The sequence below is a fragment of the Anastrepha ludens genome, chromosome 2 (genome assembly GCF_028408465.1).
Source record: "Anastrepha ludens isolate Willacy chromosome 2, idAnaLude1.1, whole genome shotgun sequence".
Classification (NCBI taxonomy): domain Eukaryota; kingdom Metazoa; phylum Arthropoda; class Insecta; order Diptera; family Tephritidae; genus Anastrepha; species Anastrepha ludens.
Window position 1 is genome coordinate 182988508 of NC_071498.1, and position 19819 is coordinate 183008326.

Sequence of the window (19819 nt, forward strand, 5' to 3'; positions counted from 1 at the left end):
CAGTAAAAGTCGTTTATAGATTTCCTCCAAGTGTTTATTAATAGCAGCCAATTGCGCAATTGAATTAGCTATTCCTTCTCCATGTCTTTCCTTCTCCTTGTCTTTCCTTCATATCGCTAATAATAATTAAACTAACCAAAAACATCGAAATATTGGTGGAATATTTCATTATTAATTCTCATTTCAAATTAAACCGTTCACAACAGTATTGACAGCTGGTTGTCAATTTTGCAGGTAATCTGCTATATGTGAACGGGTAGATTAATTTTTTGGATTTAGTGGTAATTAATGCATATGTGAACGTACTTTATTAACTATATAAATTGTTTCCAGGGAAAATAAAAGTAAACGCTTACAACACTAGTCTTTGCAACACTGCCTGATCAGCTGTGTTTCGGTTTTGACAGTAGTCGAAGCAGAGAAAGTTAATGTGTTGTTTTTATGGAATCAATGTTCTCTGGTAGCAGAATAATTGAGTGTTGAGTTGCGAAAGTCCGTGGAAAATCACAGAAGGCGAAAAACAACATAATTTATTGTACCAGCTAATGTTGCAGCAGTGGTAACAGTAGAAGGCAACGACAATGGCTAAAGCGGTGAACAACATGGGAATGTCAATTGTGGAACCTCATGAGAGAATACGCTTCCTATCTAATTACGGAAATATGATTGAAGTGGACGCCAACATGCCAGTCACACGGTGAGTCAGTGTGACCTCTGCACTGTACCGAAAATATAAGGGTGGAGGCCTAAACATATTCAATATTGCGAGGAAAGCGAAAACACTTACCAGCGAGCAGCATAATAGACAAGCTAAATAGCAATACGTAATCGCATTGTGTCTGCTCTGAGCATGTGGGGACGCCCTTGAGTGTCTTAAGAAATCTGGAGGTCCTTTTGACTGCGCACTTGTAGCATTGTTTTGTTACTATTTGTCCTTCCCTTACGAAAATAATACAAAATACAATCAAATGAGCAGAAACAAAGTATGCAAACAAGGGCGGTGATGGAAGGGCCGTTGTAAATTTCATTGAGTTATTGGTATAAAAGGCAGCAAATTTGTAGCTGGAAATGGGCTTATAAATTTAAATAATCATATCTTATCACCGTTCTTGAGTTATTTCATTAATTATACTTTTTTCCACAGATACTATCGCTCCGGTACAGAGATGCTCCGCATGGCAAATGTTTATCTTGCCGAAGGTAATCACGAAAATGCCTTTATTCTTTACATGAAGTATATGACGCTTTTCATTGAGAAAGTGCGTTCGCATCCGGAATATCCGAAAATCAAGTCTGAAGTAAAAGAAATCCATAAGCGTATTAAAGATGAAATCATGCCGACTACTGAGAAATTGCGCGCCAAACTGCTTGATCGCTACCAGAAGGAGTATGAGCAGTTTCTGGCAAACAAGGAGGCGGAGAAAGCGCGCGAATTGGAACGCGAGCGCCAAAAACGCTCGGCTGTAGCGGATGGTGGAAGTGGTAGTGGTACAGGTTCCTATATACCAACTAATCTTCATGTTCAGATGGATCCAACCATGCAACCCAGTGCACCTGATTTAGGACTTTTGGATAAGGTCATTTATCCTAACGATTTCCCGACAGGTACCAATCGTTCGAGTTCAGGACTTCTCTTGCCCAGCGACGCTGACAAAGATGGAGCAAAATCAATTAGGTTTGTTTATTTACCTTTTTAACGACAAATTGATAGCTTCGAATTTTTATTTTTTCATTAGTTGGCGTGTTCAAAATTGTTCATATTTATTTTTCTTTTCGATAGCAAACCACCCAGCTTCGATCGCACCCAAAAACCACAGTACGAGCGCTCCGATTCCCTACTGGCTGGCTCGCTACGCACTGTAGTCATACCGGAGAACACAATGGAGGTTTTCTTGCGGCTGGCCCAAAGCAATACTATGAAAAACATCGAAACCTGCGGTATCCTGGCAGGCCACTTAGCACAGAATCGTTTATTCATAACACACATCATAATACCAAAGCAACAAGGTACACCTGATAGCTGTAATACCATTAATGAGGAGGAGATTTTTGATGTACAAGATCAACAGAATCTCATTACACTCGGTTGGATTCATGTAAGCAATTCCAGCGAAATATGTATTACGTTATTATAAAGCATCTGTTTTGTATCGTAAATATAGTTCATCATAACATCTAATATGCATAACCACCACTCCATTTCCCGACCTATTTTAAATATAACAATTCAGGAAGCTCTAAATACAGACCGGAGCGAACTCCAAATTCCCGTGCACGTAATAAAATTTAAATTTTAATAAATTTAATATGGAACCCACAAAGCGCATAGACAGTGAGAGTATTAGCGTATATCATCAGAAGAACTGATGGAAAGTTATACTTAACATATAAAAAGGGAGCATGGTAACTTCTTAACCTTTTTTCCGATGTCGGTAATATAGGGTTGTCCAATGAGAGGTGTTATTTTGATATTCAAAGAAAAATGCTATTTTTAATATAAATGATCGGATGTTTATTTCATTATAAAGAGGAAGGACAATAATTTTCATACAATTTTCCATAACCGAATTGCAGTGGCTGCCCTTTATATATGTCGGATCTAAATCAGGTGGTGAGAAATATTAGCACCAAGTTTGGACAAGTTTTGTTAAGTCATTATCGAGATAAACGCTTCCACCTAAAAGTGGGAGTTGGCACCGCCCATTTTTCATCGTGTTTTTTTTCTTGGCCTTATCATTTCTACCACATTTGAATAATCATCTTCATTTCTTACAGTTATTTCTTTTTTTTATTTTTCGAAAGTTATCTTTATATGGGAGGTGGGCGTCGTTATTGACTGATCTCGCTCATTTTCAATAACTAACTTAGGGAAAAGGTTGTTGAAATAGATTGATTTATGCTCGAGTTATCGTGCGCACCCCCATCATTGTGACGTGTACGCGGGTATACAAAATATTAAGCCACTGAGTCTGTCTGTTAGTTGTTAGCAGCCTTTAATTGATATCGTGTTTCACTAGTAATGCCCCGTATGGAATTGCGTTTATTAATTTAATTCAGTTTCATTTAATTAAACCATTATTTATTATTTAATAGTTCAAAAAGATGTACATTTTCATAAGATAAAATTTTAAGAATAATCAACTTAAATCTAAATTACATTAAATCTGTGTAATAATAAAAAATATAGGGAAAGGTGAAATGAGAATGAGTTCAGGAAGGAAGAGGAAAGTGTAATGCCTTATTTTGGTAAATAAGATCGTAATTACTAAGAATATACCAGATATCGTTCGATCTAAATGAATAGCTCTACAAAAGATTCTTAAAGATACCTTCGTTGTCCGGTGAAAGCGTGGCGAACAGAGTTTATGAATGCTAATTTCTCTATTATTTTTATAACTTTTTTACCTAAACTGATATTATTTGAAGCAGTAAACATTTTAGAGGCATTGGCATTAACTTTCGCATTTAATTTTTTACTTGCAGACGCACCCTAGCCAAACAGCATTCCTGTCATCAGTGGACTTGCATACGCACTGTTCGTACCAAATGATGATGCCCGAAGCAATAGCCATTGTGTGCGCGCCCAAGTATAAAACGTAAGAAAACCACATACTTACAACACAGATATGGGTGTATGTGTATACCTACATTATTATAAATCATCACTTACAGTACTGGCTTCTTTATCTTAACACCGAACTATGGACTTGACTATATCGCGCAATGCCGGCAGACTGGCTTTCATCCACATCCGAACGAGCCCCGACTGTACATGGTAAGCAACTCACTTCATTAAATCAACAAAAAATAAAACACATACATATATAATGTATTCACCATTCGCAGGAATCGCAACACCATCAGCTCGATGCTCAAAGGAAGATAGAAGTGGTGGACCTGAGAAGATAGTATGTGGAGTTTTATGTTTGAAGAGGCCTTATACCATTGATATATATAAAGACAAAAAAGAGAAAGGTCGCCAAGCGAATTTAATTATTATTAAATTAAAAGATAAAACTAACTTTAATAAAAAGCATATTCTGAATTCAAGTAACGTTTTTAGAAAATGAAAAAAGTTCCTTTTGCAATGCCCCAGATTTAAAGAAAATCTATTTGCCTAAAATGTACATTAAGTGCATGCGCTATTGCAAAAGCAAAGAAGCAAAGAAGAAGAGAAGAAAAGTTACTTTATTACACCTAAGTCAATGTAATTATTTTTTGTGGCAAATATGCGAGCACGCTATGACAGCACCGTAACATTAAACTAATAAATACTTAGCACTGCAAGCTACATAAGAGTAAAATAAATATTTTTAGAAATTTTTGTGCTGAACAAGTGGAGTTGTACATGAAACAGAAGTGTGGAGATTTGTACCATGACATTGAATTTAAATGGCGCTGCTTTAAGGCGAAATTAAAAGAAAAAACTTACTGTATTTTGTTTCGAAGAAAAGGCTAAAATTTGAATAAACAAGAAATATGGCTAGTTGCTTTCATACCATTTAACGCCTGCTGCTCTATTGCATTTTGAGTTGTCGTTTTTTGCATCCGTTTATTTATGCTTTTCGGTTGTACCTGTGCATTTTTGGCGCTTAAATGTGATGTTATCAATGGCTTAATTAAATATCAAACTTAGTTTAGTGTAAGCAATAAGAAATAAAAAATTTGATAAAGAAAATAACATAAAAATTCATTATTGAAAGTATTTATTACTGGATTATCAAAGTCCAACCAGTGCAAGAAAAAAGACGCTGTTAACAACAATTCTTTCAAGAAACCATCATAATTATTCTAGCTACTATTACTTACAATAATTTAGTGTGTATCAAATAAATTATTAAACTTGTAACATTGATTTCGAAATTGAATAAAAATTCCATACATAAACGCAGCGCATCTCTTTGGAACTTTGTAGGCACTGGAATTTATAAATAAAATCCAGCTGTTGTGTAGAGATCTCCCACCTAGAGTTGAGCGAAGTGTCCCATACTTCCAATACTCGCTCTTTTATTGGAAATGAAGCAGTGTGTCATTGGGTGAGTAACAGAGGACCTTTCGCGCTCCCGCAAGGACACTTTAACAGTAACAGGTTTCGTTTAATGTTAGCCAATAAAAGGAATGTTAGCGGCGAAATGGAATTTTATTTAATTTAATTGACCGCTGTTTTTATGTTTTCCTGATAAAGAAGCTATAATTTCTGGATTAAAGATCAAATTAGTTATTTGACTTATTTATCAAAAGGACACAAAGGATCTTTTAGATCGAGGTGTCGGCCATTGGGCCCACTACAGATGCAAAATTATTATTTTCTAGAAAATATTTACAAATTACCACGGCTTACTTGTTTAAAGAAAACTATAATCGAAAGCTGAAACATTATTATACACACAAATTGTGCGATTAACAGTAATCATAAAAACTACAATGGAACATAGGCATGTGCATACATATAAACCTCAGCGTATACACTCAGCGAAATTAAAATAAGGGCACTGCCATTTATGCCATTAATAATTATTTGGACGCTCGAAGTTTTGCGTTTTCATTACTTTTTCATGTTTTGCTCAGAAAAGTGCAAGTGCCGTTAGATCTCTCTTCGAAATTTTAACATTTTTCGTTTGAGAGTTAAATTTAAAATCCATTGCAATTGCGCGTAATTTTAAAGTTTTGATTTTATTTAGTTTTTAAATATTTTCATTTGTCATAAATAAAAAAAAAGTTAATTTGGAAAGTGAAGGAAAAGCATCACAGAAACCGCTCAGACGAGAACAGCGGAAAGTTATCTCCATGAGAAACATCCGCTATTATTAGGGGTCGTCTGGTAAAAAATGCAACGGCATCGATTCTAATTGATTTGCACAGTCGACATGAAGTTGGAGCTAGCAGCATACGACGTTGGTGCGAATGGAACGGCTTTTCGTCATTCCATTTATGCTGACATCCGCCACGGCGAAAGAAAAAATAAATCAGTTGCAGATGCCATCTTTTATAGATTCGCCTTGGGACTCACTAATAGTTTTGTGCTACGGTTCTTCATGTCCTTTTCTCCACCTAGGAACTACGGGAATATATATTCATATAAAGGTGTTATTCCCGTAAAAGATCAATGGTTTCGTTCCTTGTGTGCCACGTAGCGCCATCTTGTTGAGAACAAACGTTGTCCAGATCAATACCATCCAATTCCGGCTATAAAAAATCGTCAATCATCCCTCGATAGCGCAATCCATTCACCGTAACTGTTGCTCCAGCTTCATTTTCGAAAAAATAAGGTCCAATGATTCCGCCGGGCCATAAACCGCACTAAGCAGTCACACGTTGAGGATAGAGAGGTTTTTCAACAATAACTATTGGATTTTTTGAGCCCCAGATCCGACAATTTTGCTCGTTGACGAAGCCATCGAGGTGGAAATGTGCCTCATCACTCAAGTTGATTTTCCGATGGAATTCCGGATCATTTTCATGCATTTCAACGACCCAATCAGCAAATACACAACGTTGTTGATGATCGGCCGGCTTGAGTTCTTGTGGTATCTGGACTTTATATGCCTTAAGACCCAAATCTTTATGCAAAATACGGTGGAATGACGTTTGTGGAATGCCTAATTCGAAATAACGACGAGGAATGAACAAACCTGGGTTTTCTTCAACAATTTCGGTTAAAACAGCTGTTCTTGAGTGACGTGCACGCGTTTTATTCTTCACATCCTAACATACCCCAACAACTCGATTTTTTCACCAATTTCTGTATTGCGGCCCGCCAAGGTGTTTCACGATGACCCGAAAATGTTTGAGTTTTACGAACCGTCTCTGCCAAATTTTCACCATTTTTATAGTGAAGTTTAATAATTTCAATCCGTTGTTAAGCGTGTATCGTTCCAATTTTATTAATGGCGTAGTTTTCTTCTTGTCAAATATCAAAAAATTACAGCTTCAAAAGTGACATCTACCGAAAAAGCTGGCTGTTCAAAATAACACCTGTTATTGGAAAACCCTTTATATATATGCGTTCTCTTTCTATCCTTTTCTTTATTTTGCCTTTTTTTTTTGGTTTCTTTGGTTCGGAAAAACTATTATTCCCTTTTTGTATTCCTTGTATTCTATTTAAATGAGGACCTTTTCATCTGCTCGATGAAATAAATATCGCTAAATTCTCCTAATAAATATCGCTACAGAATGTAAAAAAGTATGTATTTTAGAGTTTTATATTCCAAAGTTTTCTAAGTAAAACAGGGTGCCTTTAATTGAATTTCGCGGAGTGTACGTAAATAAATGTAGAATTACAGTTTTCTCCACATTTACATTTCCATGAGATTTCCATTGCTGCAAAAATTCTCCAACAACCATTCAGTTCGATTCCGCATGGTTCAGCTGAGTTTAGTCAGAGAAAGTTGGCTGGTTTAGTTCTTCGTAGTTGGTCAAATGCTGTGGAGCGCAATCGGAGTTGTATTAAAAAGTATCTTAGCGTCCTGAAAAAAATATTAAAAATAATAAAAGTTGTTAATCGAGAAATAAAGAGTAATTCAATATTCAAAAGAGAGAACTAATTGAAATCTTATGAAAAATCGATTTCGCCCATCCCTCCTGTTCTTTGTTTTTTTTTTGTTTGTTTTCGGATATCGACATACAAAATTAAGTGAATTTTCGTGTGTTAATCGCAAAGGTCAAACACGTGAAAAAATACAGTGGAAAGCAGGGCGCGCTGAAGAGCAGTGAAGCAGCTAAGTGAAACGGTTTAATTCTGTGTGGTTCATTAGATCGGTGAAGTGTGGAGGCAGGAAGTGCTGCTTCTTTCCTTTCAGCAGCGCTAGCACACACATATAAACGCACACTTGGAAATTGATTTGCTCGTTCTTTCGCCCGCTCGCCCATGCCCTCACACACGCAGAGAGTTTTCTAGCTGGCTTTTTGTGTTTGTTGTGTTAATATTTGGTGTTGTTGTTGTCGTTGTCATTATTGTCATCATCAGTAGAAGCACTGCATGCAAAAGTTTTCATAGAAACGTCTGTCCAAAGGCAAAGGTCGTTAAGTGATAATAGCAGCTTACCAGTCACCTACAGTTGCAGGAACTACTGCTGCTAAATCAAAACAGTAACGACTTCATAGCGCGAATAAAATAACCAGCACTAGAACCATCAGGTGTGGCGAAGCAAAAGTGGGAGTAGCGAGAAACGGGTTTCAAATCGTTCGTCATCACACGCAAATGTTGGTGTGAGACCGAGTAGCGAAGCAAGGCACAGCGGTAATTGCGGCCCTTGTGGAAGGGTGGCTGGAAGTGACCCGAGTCGAAGTGGGAAGTGTGCGATTTCTAATTGAGCAGCTGTTAAACTAAGTGTTTCAATTGAATAAACTATCTGTTGCCTGCCAATCCACGCGGCGCTTGCCTTTTTGGTTATAATGAGTATTTTTTCTCCACACAATTGGATACTGCAGCCAGCTCAATGCCAAGATGTAAGTTGCATTAAGCCAACATGCATTTTTATACACTCATTCACACATTAATGCGTATATACATATGTACATATACAGACATACATATTTATGTTCAGTAAGGGGAGGAAACTATAATTTTATCAGATTTTTATTTAAACCGAAAAATTTAATTCAGGGGCAAAAAGTTGATCGAGAATCCCAACAGCATTATGTATTCTAAATATAACTTCCATAATGCGATAATGACGTTCTCTTTAGTTGCGAGCATTCGAAATTGTTCAATGAGTTCCCAAAAATTGGGCTTCAGGATAAACGCACCCGGTGCACGCATACGAGCAGCTCCAGTCACATCAGGTTAAAGGGGGGAATCCTCGGTTCCTGTTTTTCGGAGATCCGGAAGTAGGACGCATTAAATAAATTATATACCTACATTTTTATTAATGAAATATTTTTATAATGGATGATCAGATTGGAGGAATTTTTTTTTTACAGATCAGGCGGGACTACTGTCAAACTAAAAACATATTTTTTTCAGTATTCATTGACATTTCCTCATGAAAAGACTTACGCCTCAACAACCTTTACAAATCGTTGAATTGTATTACGAAAGTCGACGCTCTGTGAAAAGTGTTCATCGCGCGCTCAGGTCAACTTATCGTATTCAGCGATGAAGGCCTTTTTTGGCTTAATCGCTACGTCAACAAGCAAAATTGCCGTTTTTGGGCTGAAGAGCAACCCGAAGCCATTCACGAACAGCCATTACATCCATTGAAAATAACCGTTTGACCCGACCTATGGGCTGGAAGAATCGTCGACCCATATTTCTTCAAAGACGAGGCTGGCGCCAATGTAACAGTGAATAGCGAACGCAGTCGCGCCATCAAAAACAACTTTTTGATGCCGGAAGGCATTTGGTTCCAACAAGACGGCACTACTTGGATTTACTGCGTGGTTGTTTCGGTGTGCAATTTATCTCTCGTCTTGGGCAAGTAGATTGGTCACCAATATCGCGAGATATCACACCTTCTGACTTTTATTTGTGGCGGCATGTATTATTAGGTATACACAAAAGATTGATCAATCAATTTGTTGTTTTATTTCAATTAAAAATCCGACACCTCTAAATTGTTCACCCTTTATAACACGACGTGTATAAAATAATCAGCGTAAAATATATATTTTTGTTCGTTAGGAATGTAAATTTTTTTTCAGTGGCGGCTGATGGTTTCACAGCTCTAACCTCATCCCACCTCTCCAACCAAGACTCTAAGTAGTTATCCGCTTTTTATACATTGAATGCAACCGCCAGTCTCTGAAGAAGAAAGAAACACAAAAATGGAATGCCGAGACTTTCAACATTGACATTGAAACTGTCAAAGCAAAGAATCTGCAGATTGAGTTGTATTGTTAATGTATTTCTATGCATGTATGTATGTTTGTGAAGGATGATGAAGGCTAACAGGCACCATTTCTGCACACATATATGTATGCGCAAGAGGATTTTTTAAAACATTTCTCTCACTCAATTTTCGGTATAGCCATCAAAGCCGTCTCTGATTTTTCCATTACTTTCTTTCGCCTCTTAAAATGAGTTCCCCGTAGTAGTTTTTTGACCCGATCAAACAAACAAAAATCGCAGGGAGCCATGAATTCAATACCATCCAGCTATTCGTTTCCTTCTTGGTCAAAAATTCCCGGAAAGTGCTGGATTAATGCAGAGGTAGATTTAACTTAAGACGGCGTAACTTTTTTTGCAAATGTCAAGCAATGGCGTTAAATTAGTGGGAATGTTAATCAGAGATGTGGCAACCGAACAAAAAAGCAGAACTCAAATCATTTGATGTAGGCGTTATGCTGTCACACTTCCGCAACAGTAGCATCCTCAAACAAATACGTTGAAAAATTATTAAATTGTTAATTATACTGGGGCTTTAGCACCCAAAGTCTCCCCCATAGTACTGCCTTCGAATAAATATATTTTATTTTTATGTTGCTTACTGACTAGATTAAATTTGTATTTGTGTAGGTTTCCCCGTGAGCCATTTCGCTGCTAAATATATCTGTAGAGCGCCCACTCTGCAGGGTGTGTGTTTAGGGGCGAAGTGGTTGTCATTAATTCAATGAATAGTAAAGAAGTGTCGTTCTGAAGAACTCATTTCAACTATTAGTCTTGTTTTTTATTTGCATACTTATTTACTCGTATACTCGTAATTTTACAAGGATGCGCATCGGTCATGATTAATAATAATTTATGTTATTCAATTTTACGTTATTTTATGAATGGTACTTAATTATCTATACTAGGTTTAGAAAAAATAAATCCATTATTTTCTCGGTAGATGGCTGTAGTGATCGATATCTCGTACAGTAACGATCAAGCAATTTAAAGTTTGTGCTCGTTGTCAGGGCGGCATTTCCCACTAAAAAAATTATTTTCCTATTGTTTGTTTTTTCTATTCAGTTGTGAGTTAAGAGGTGTTAACAATGGAAGTCAAGAAAGGGAAAATTCGGCACATTTTTCATTTTTCTTTGATGAAGGCGAAAGTGCAAGCCAGGCCATTGAAATTGTGAACAATGTTCTTGGTGTCGATACTGCAACAGCTAATTACGTGCAATTTCGGTTTCGTCGATTCCGTTCAGAAATTTTTGATGTTAAAGAAAATGCCGATGAAATCACAGAAATAATCGAAGTCTACCGGGATGTTAGAAGTCGTAGCATCGCCCCGAAGCTCGATCTTATATTATATTTTGATTTATTTTTCTTCTTTATATTTTATAACTTTTTTATAGAAATACTTCTAGAAGGCCTATTCATATGGGTGGGATATTAAATAATAAAAAAAATTAATAATACCTTCTGCTCAAATATGAACGAGACTGATTTAATAAAACACAAACGGTTAATTATTGTTCAATTTTTATTTGTTCTCCTTCAAAGTAATCACCATTGGAGGCGATACACATATGCCAACGTTTTTTCCAATAATCATAGCATTTCTGGAAGGCCGATTTCGGTATGGATTTCAGTTCCTTCTTCGAATTCTCTTTTATGACTTCAATTGCCTCAAAATGTTTTCCACGGAGCGGCAACTTGAGCTTGGGAAACAGGAAAAAGTCACATGGAACCATATCAGGCGAATACGGTGCTTGCGGAACGATGTTAACATTATTTTTGTTCAAATAATCGGGAACAAGACGTGATGTGTGACCTGGCGCATTATCGTAATGCAAGAACCATGACTTGTTGTCCCACAATTCCTTCCTTTTAAGACGAATGTTCTCACGCAAACGCTTTAAAACGTCTAAATAATAATCTATCTAATAATAATCTATCTCTCTTTCGGTCACACGGCGATTTTCAAGCACAATTTCCTTTACTTTTCCGATGTTTTCGTCGTTTACTGATGTTGTGGACGACGTTCATGCGGCAAGTTTTCAACCGATGTACGGCCCTCTTTGATCGATTTGTACCACTGCAAAACACGTTCACGCGATAGAGCAGAGTCCCTATAGGTTGTCTGCAACATTTTATTGATAAAGTCTCGTACATATTTGAGCAGAAGGTATAACCCCACACAATAGAATATTTCTGTTGGATGGTTCCTGCAAAGACGTTGTGCGTGAAAAATCGGTTTAGTATTTCATTCGCTTCTTCTCCTCGAAAATGTTGGCCACAAAAGATAGAATTTTTTAATATTTGTTAGGGGCGCTAAAATAAAATGATTATTATTTTAGTAAAAAAAATAAAAATTAACATATCCGCGTTGTCTATAAAATCATATTGTTATTTCTTCACTGATCTCAAAATAACTTAAAAAGGTGCAGTCCTTCACCCGCAAATACCGTTCTTCTGTTCACTGTTTGCAAAGTTACTTTTTTCCTTTGCTTTCCATTTCGATGGACTGCCACACTACAAACGAAATGTAATGTCCCGGTGTCGATGGCCACAACACAGACTGTATTCTATTTACGAAAAGAGAATCGCTACCCCGCGTACTGAAGGGATATTATTTATGTATATACGCCCTTCTGTTTAGGAGTTTTTCAAGATCCTCCAGTTCACAAGAAGTTGTTGGAGCATAAAGAGCTTCAAAGCAAGTGGTTGTCTATTCTCTCTGAAGAATTGGTAATTTGCCAACTGTGAAGTTATATCAATATTGAATTATACCTGTTGAACAACCATTTGTTTGCCAAATTTATTCAGCGAAATACGGTTAAGGCAGCGCAAATAAATACTTCTGTTAATGCTCACATAGCAAAGAAAATTGTATAGCCAACAGAGTATGACGTCCAAGGAAGTAGCAGATGGGTTCAAGGGACTACGAGAATTAGTTCAAGCGCATGCTAAAAAATATTAATTTTATTTTATTTTATTTATTTATTTATTTATACAAATAGTACATAGTAAGACTAAGGTCTTTTGATAGTACTTCAACAATATTATAAAAAAAACTGGAATGTTTTTAACATACAAGTTTCTTAATCTAAATTTTACACCAGTTCATTTACAAATCAATCCAATATATTTAACTTAACTATAATAATAAGAAGAAAAAAAAAATAAAATAAAAATAAAAATAGCAGTATGAAAAGAAAAGAAGGATTTAGAAAAGAAAAAGAAAAAAAACAAAAATAGTACAAGTAATTAGAGAATGTAAAGAGAAATGTAATGCGCTACTTTAATGCAATCAAACACTTTTAAAATAATTATAGACTTGTGCCCTGAAGTTAGATCTGTTAAGTCCAGCCTTCACAGTGTCGGGTAATGAGTTCCACACTTTAATAGCGTTAATGAAAAATAATCTAGATGATGGTAGGTAATTAAATTTTAATTAAATTTTAATCGTCAAGATTACAAAAATTTCATTAGAAAATACTGAATTTTCCCAGTTAACACTTCTTGTGCCGAAAAGGAACATAAATTACTCAAATAAAATGTAAGATAATCCTAGCTATGCCATTTAAATACTTTCCGCAGTTATCACCTGATAATTAAAGCCTTTGCCATATCTAACCTAGTACTGCATTTGATGCGTGCTACTGTGTTTATTTCTTTCTAAGCTAGTTCGTCTCAATATAGTTATATAATAATTTCTGTAAGCATTTCTAATTCACTTATAAACCACTGCAAGAGTGTCATGAAATACCAAAAATATTCAGACAGCTGTCTTCAAAGCTTTTAATTCACTGTGCTCCATAAGTAAATACAGTGAAACCTCCGATGGGTGGACACTTACTGTCAGTTAACTTTTGCCCGCCCCAGAAAGGTGCCTGCTCAAGGGGAGGATAGCTTAAGAACTTTTTAACAATTCGAAAGCAATAAGTCATTGTCCCCACACATCCATTTTGACCGAATAATTATTTAATTTTTGACGATAAGCATAGCGTGGCTTTTTCCAATTTTTAACCTAATAAGAAACATCGGACTCATTTCTTTTAAAATTTCAGAGGCCTAGTGATGACATTACACCAAATGCAATGCATTTTTTATATGGAAAAATTATGTTTGCAAGATTTGATTAGTAAAACTTACCTACAGACAAATTGTTTTCCTTGGAAGCCTTAATGAAATCATGGCGCAAACCAAATTAAATGTGTGTGTGGCCGCCGTAGTCGGATGGGTTGATGCGTGACCACCATTCGGAATTCAGAGAGAACGTAACGATCGCCCCTCGGCAGGCAATGGCAAACCTCCGAGTGTATTTCTGCCACGAAAAAGCTCCTCATAAAAATATCTGCCGTTCGGAGTCCGCTTGAAACTGCAGGTCCCTGCATTTGTGGAACAACAACAAGACAGAACAACAACATTTAGCAAGTAACTGTCCACTCACATTTTTTATATTTTGTCCGCCTCTGAGGAACTCACATCCGTTCAATACAGGTTTTTGCTTGATTTGTCATGAAAAGAAATCTTAATGTCTTTTGATAAGAGGTTCGTGAATGCTTAATAGAGGTTTTTGTGTCAATTTTATGAAAAATAATTGCCTGCGATCGGCCCAGAGAGTGTCCGTTTAAGAGAAAGTAATTTGCTCCGAAATGTATGCTTAAAACTTGGTAGAGGAAAAAATGTCCGGCCAAGGAAGACTTCCATTTAGTAGAGGTGTTCGTTAGGAGAGGTTTCACTGTGCATACATACATACAGACATTCAAGCATATGTCTATGCGTGCATTTATGTGACTTACATTTTGCCTCCAATTAAGTATTGATTAAAGACTGCGATAGATATAACCATTTGTGGTGCTTGCTGGCGAAGCGATCTCCTGTTCATGAAAATTATTAATGTGTTGAAATTAAAATGAACGGCACTCTTTTGACTCTTACGTCATTCAATATTTGTTTTAATATTTTATTGGTCTCATTCAAAGCATGCGGCTTTATTCAAATACAGTGGCAATTCGATTACTTGAACTTTTAATAACTAAAATTTGGGTTTTATACCAAACTTTTGTAAGAGCATTTCGGAAATTCGAAATAATTTGCAACTCATTATCGTAACTGTTTGCTGTCAACGGCACACTGCTTCATTAAAATAAGAAGTCATTTGTACAGCAATGGAATAACAAACTGGAGAGAAAATAATATACGATTCCAGTTTCTACTCGCAGGTATCTGTTGGCTAAAGGTAGAGTAGAATAAAGTCGGAATAGTGTGCGATCTATAAATAAACATAAAATTTAAAATAACCAGTGCGCATACACGAACCCAGTTCGAACGTCATGCTTTAATATTCACGTGATGGTACCGTGAGACTACGTGACGTATGAGTAACGTATTTTCAATAAGAGTTCCGCAGGGCCAGCTGCTCAATTGAGCTTATAACTTTGCCTGCAAGTGAGCACACATACAAACGCATGTATATATATATATCTACATAATATTTTGCTGTTTACATATTATGCAAGTCAGTATTTTTTTCTATAGATATGTAAATGTATACGAATGTACGGAACGATTAACAACACGTGCTGCAAATGAATGGCCCGCTTTGTGCGAGGGGTAGACATATGCGTGTATGTATATAAGCATTCTTACAGAAAAATGTTAACTTTCTCCAGTTAATCAATAGGAAATTTATGATTAAGGAATAATGCTTAGACAATATTCATTTTTATCCACCTGATTTGCTTTGGACAATGCAATTAAAATATCGTTGAAAGTGCAAGTATTTCATAAATTCAGATATGATTAAACTTTGAGTTTGCCGATTGCCGCTGCGGTCATGAATATCAAAGTGTTGCGTTATTAGAATATAAACAACATTTAATTCGAGATAAGGTATTTTTGCAGCAGTGAACTTCGCCGAAAATTATTTGTTTTCCACAGATAGGCAGATATGCGTGGTTATTCATAATTACATGCTTTTCTTACTAAATTTTATGTATATTTACTGCCTGTTATTTGCTTTGAATGACCTTGAGTGTACAAAACGTGGAAATTGCCAGCTGCTCTAATGCTAGTGAATGCTAATGAAAAACAAGAGAAAAGGGAAAACATACTGAACATAAAGCCAACTGAAAATAACCACGAGGCTCGTTTGAAAAGTCCGCACAAAGCCAGAGAGATGGCGCTACTGGTGCGTGTCGAGGTTATGTTTAGTCCGTAGCATCTCTTGGAAGAAAACACACAAAGTTTTAGTCAGATCGGTCTGTTTCTCTGTGTTTGGCATTCGTTTGGATTGAGGAAATCAAGTAATTTTCCTGTTTCATCACGGCAATGCACTAGCTAACGCTTCAGCAATTGTGGTTGCAAGTTAATAGAAATAGGGTTCCAACTCATTTCATATCCACCCTATTCTCCAGGCTTGACTCTCTCGGATCTTGGAATACTATTTGGTCCACAATTTGAAGAAATGGCTGGCGGGCAAAATATTTTAATCAAACGAGGAGGTGACTGCAGAAACGAAACTAAACTATTGTTCGGAAGGGATCAACGAACTGGAACCGCGTTGGACAAAGTGTATAAGTCTAAAAGGAGACTATGTCGAAAAATAAAAAAGTTAGGCTCAGGTAGTTTTTATTTTTGCACGGACTTTTCAAAGGACCCTCGTCTAAGTAATTCGTCGTCAGTGTGTACTTGTATGTATTAATTTTTGTTGTTTGTGACCATTTATTTTGCACACTCTGCCGCAGTTAGGAATCCTAGGAAAATAATTAAACGCATTTGTCGCCTTTTGCCTTAACATTCCTTTATTAAGGGGGGGGGGGGGTAGGGTCACAAAATCGAAATTGTTTTTCTTCACTCATCTTATAGTAAATCATTTCAAGAATGTTGTGTCAAAATTTTAAGTGGATCGGAGCAGAACTCTCAAAGTTATAGCCTTTGTAGGCACTCTACCTCGAATGCGGAGCATCGATAATTTCTCAGAGCCATTTTTTCAAACGCGTTTTTCCCGAAACGACTTCTTAAAAGTCGGTGCCAATCACAACTCCGAAACTATTCAACCGATTCTTTTCAAATTTGGCACACGTTTTCTAAATCAAAAATACCTCCCCCCTACACTGTTTTTTTATATTTTTTTTTTAAGGTTGTTTTTCACTTACAAATATGGCGAAATTTTTCGCCAAAAATGCTCGTTTTACGTTTTTTTGCCACCAAAACTACAAAAATGAAAAAAAAAGTTTTTATTAATGTAGGGGGGAGCATTACGTCATACTTTAACTGAAAAATTCGACTTTTTTAGTTTCAGATGATTTTACGACGAATGCCGATTGGCACCGCAGAGCACCTCTCGAAAAACATATCTCCAAAAAAACTCTGTCATGGGCTTATTTGTCAATATTTTATTATTAATATTTTTTAAAAACTTATTGAAAAGATGTACAATAACATGCAACTGATTTTATTAAAGTATCTTAAGCCATATTTCTGTAAAAAATTCAAAAAAAAAGTGTTTTTTTTTAGCGCTAAACCCTACCCCCCCCTTAAAGGCATTTAATAGTTTATAATGAATAAAAGGAAGAAATGACTGGAGCGCTTTGTTAAACTCGGTCAAATTCCCTTAAGCTATTGCCGCGTGAATCAAGAAGAAGAAGAAGAAATAATAGAATGAATCAAAAGTTTTAATAATTTATTTTATTCAAACTACTTTGTTTCAGACATAGCTAATCGGTAGTATTTTCTAATTGGCAAATAATATTTTCGAATAAAAACAATTTATTTCTAATTTATGGGGCTGCGCCTTACCGCAAAATTACCTGGAAAAATTGTACATAAATACATAATTTTTTAGGATCAACTTGAACTTGAACAACGAGTGAACATGTAAAGGGTGTTTTTTTAAGAACTTAAGAATTCATTTATTTATGAGTATACAAAACAGAAATATGGTTGGAATGAACTTTTTGTATTTTTTGATATAATCTGGTATATAATTCGTGGCACTTATTTTTCGAACATGACATCCGGCATATGCTGGCCGTGGCTACGGGTGATAAGGTCTATTTGATCAGTCCATCTGATCTCCAGTCCATCTGTCGACTCCCTTAGGCTGTTACGAACAACAGTTACCCTAGTACAAATAATTTAACTCTCATTTTTCGTGGATTTCTGTCAAAACTTTTCGTAATCACCTCTCAAATATTTATTTTTCCTTTCAGCAAACCCAATTTAGTCTAAAAATAACAGTATTCTGTGCAAAACATGACGGAAAAATACTCATAACTAATTTTAGTCTCATTCATCTAAACATTGCTTTGAGCGAATAGCAACGCGAAGCAGCACACACAAAATACTATAAATAAAAGAAAATAGAATTGAGATTGCAAAGTCAACGTTTTCACTGAGAAAATATTTAGACACATTATCACACATACGACAGTATTTGCTTTTGCCGGTAAGCAGCTTAAACACTTGAAAATGTTGTAAATTAGCAGCCTGCGTTAATCCCCTTTTGAAGAATCGCAGTACAGACGTTTTGTGCAGCAGAATTAGGCATTATGGAATTCGTTTAACCCTCTGAAATATACCCATAAATGCACACATGAGCTAGTAAGTTTTTGCTTTGAGAGCTCAAGTTTCGTATTTTCATGAATGAGTGCTTGTAGGGACTTGGAATATAAAAAATGTAAGCACTTGCGATAATTTGTATGTGGATAACCTCCTCCATTCATGATAAAAAATCTTGCATAATAATAATCAACGCCAGGGACGCAGTTCGCATGACGTGGGATAATTTTGGTTTTGGCGCTGGGCCATGTAAGCTGCTCAGCTACATACAAAAAATCAGCCAAATAAAGAGTTAGAGGTACGACATCGTCAACCATTTATTGATGCAGAATGTTATCGTTTTCTTAACGGTGAAAAGTCAGTGCGATATATCAAAGATGCTGGAATGAGAGTTAAATAAAATCTGGACATAAGTGTCGAAATGGTTTATTTAGTTCGTGATTTGTTTATATAGGGTTTTTCAGTAAGAGCGCTTCAACTTTTGAACTTTTTTGAATAAAACACAAACGGTTTGACTTTTTTAACTAATTTGTTTTTTATTATCGAGTTTGAACATATACATTTAAGTATGAAATTCGATTTCTTTTGCATGGCCACCGCGTGCAGGTTTTAATTTCGACCGCTCTTTTGCATAAATCGGCCGAAATTCCAGCAATTTCGCGTTCAACATTGGCTCTGAGCTCACAAATCGTCGCCGGCTTGTTACTGTAGACCAATGACTTCACATAACCCCAAAACGGGGCGGCTTGTTAAATGGACCGTAAAATGGCCGCAATGCTCTTAAAGTAGCAGCAACAGAACGATTATTTTCATAAAAAATTTGCACGATTTGCAATCGTTGCTCAAGTGTGTAGCGTTCCATGATGAAATGTATACTAATGAAGTTTACAAATGACAAGCGAAAAATAAAAAACATTGCGTCGTTCGCCCTCCCTATCGGAAAAAAGTTGAAGCGCACCTATTGAATAACCCTACATTTACGTAACAAAATATGCTTCGTTTATTAACAAAGTAGACTTCATTTATTTAGGAACCAGCATTAACACCGATAACAATGTCAGCCTTGAAATCCAACATAGAATCTCTCTTGCCAATAAGTGCTACTTTGGACTAAGTAGGCAATTGAGTAGTAGAGTCCTCCCTCGACGAACAAAACTAACACTCTGGGGCTCCCATGCCCTTCTTAACGTATCGCGCAGAAGCGTGGACGATGACAAGATCCGATGAAGCGACGCTTGGAGTATTTGAGAGAAAGATTCTGTAAGATTTTTGGACCTTTGCACGTTGGCAATGGCGAATATCGCAGGCGATGGAACGATGAGCTGTATGAGCTTTACGATGACATAGACATAGCGCAGCGAAAAAAGATTCAGCGGCTACGTTGGCTGTCGTCTGAATGGATACAAACGCTCCGGCTCTGAAAATATTCGATGCGGTACCAGC

The 19819-nt window shown here is 36.3% G+C and overlaps 2 protein-coding genes across 2 annotated transcripts in view; both read left to right on the top strand.

The window, feature by feature from the left end:
• The first annotated feature begins 398 nt into the window (after positions 1-398).
• On the top strand, positions 399-4050 carry LOC128856059 (STAM-binding protein-like). Its single transcript, XM_054091431.1, has 6 exons — positions 399-697; positions 1145-1675; positions 1781-2096; positions 3484-3596; positions 3673-3775; positions 3847-4050. The coding sequence occupies exons 1-6, from the start codon at positions 582-584 to the stop codon at positions 3907-3909; spliced, it is 1242 nt and encodes a 413-aa protein (XP_053947406.1). The 5' UTR covers positions 399-581; the 3' UTR covers positions 3910-4050.
• Positions 4051-7424: 3374 nt separating this feature from the next.
• LOC128856060 (calcium-binding mitochondrial carrier protein Aralar1) overlaps positions 7425-19819 on the top strand; it is a 43101-nt gene continuing 30706 nt past the window's right edge. The window contains exon 1 of the mRNA XM_054091432.1: positions 7425-8448. Coding sequence (XP_053947407.1) covers positions 8395-8448 — 54 coding nt within the window. The 5' untranslated portion in view covers positions 7425-8394. The remainder of the gene's footprint in view (positions 8449-19819) is intronic.

Bases quoted from the DNA above. Each gene is read 5' to 3' on its own strand.
- LOC128856059 (XM_054091431.1), top strand. From the start codon at position 582: ATGGCTAAAGCGGTGAACAACATGGGAATGTCAATTGTGGAACCTCAT. The intron at 1,676-1,780 runs GTTTGTTTATTT...TCTTTTCGATAG, and splicing joins GATGGAGCAAAATCAATTAG to CAAACCACCCAGCTTCGATC. The intron at 2,097-3,483 runs GTAAGCAATTCC...TTTTACTTGCAG, and splicing joins TTACACTCGGTTGGATTCAT to ACGCACCCTAGCCAAACAGC.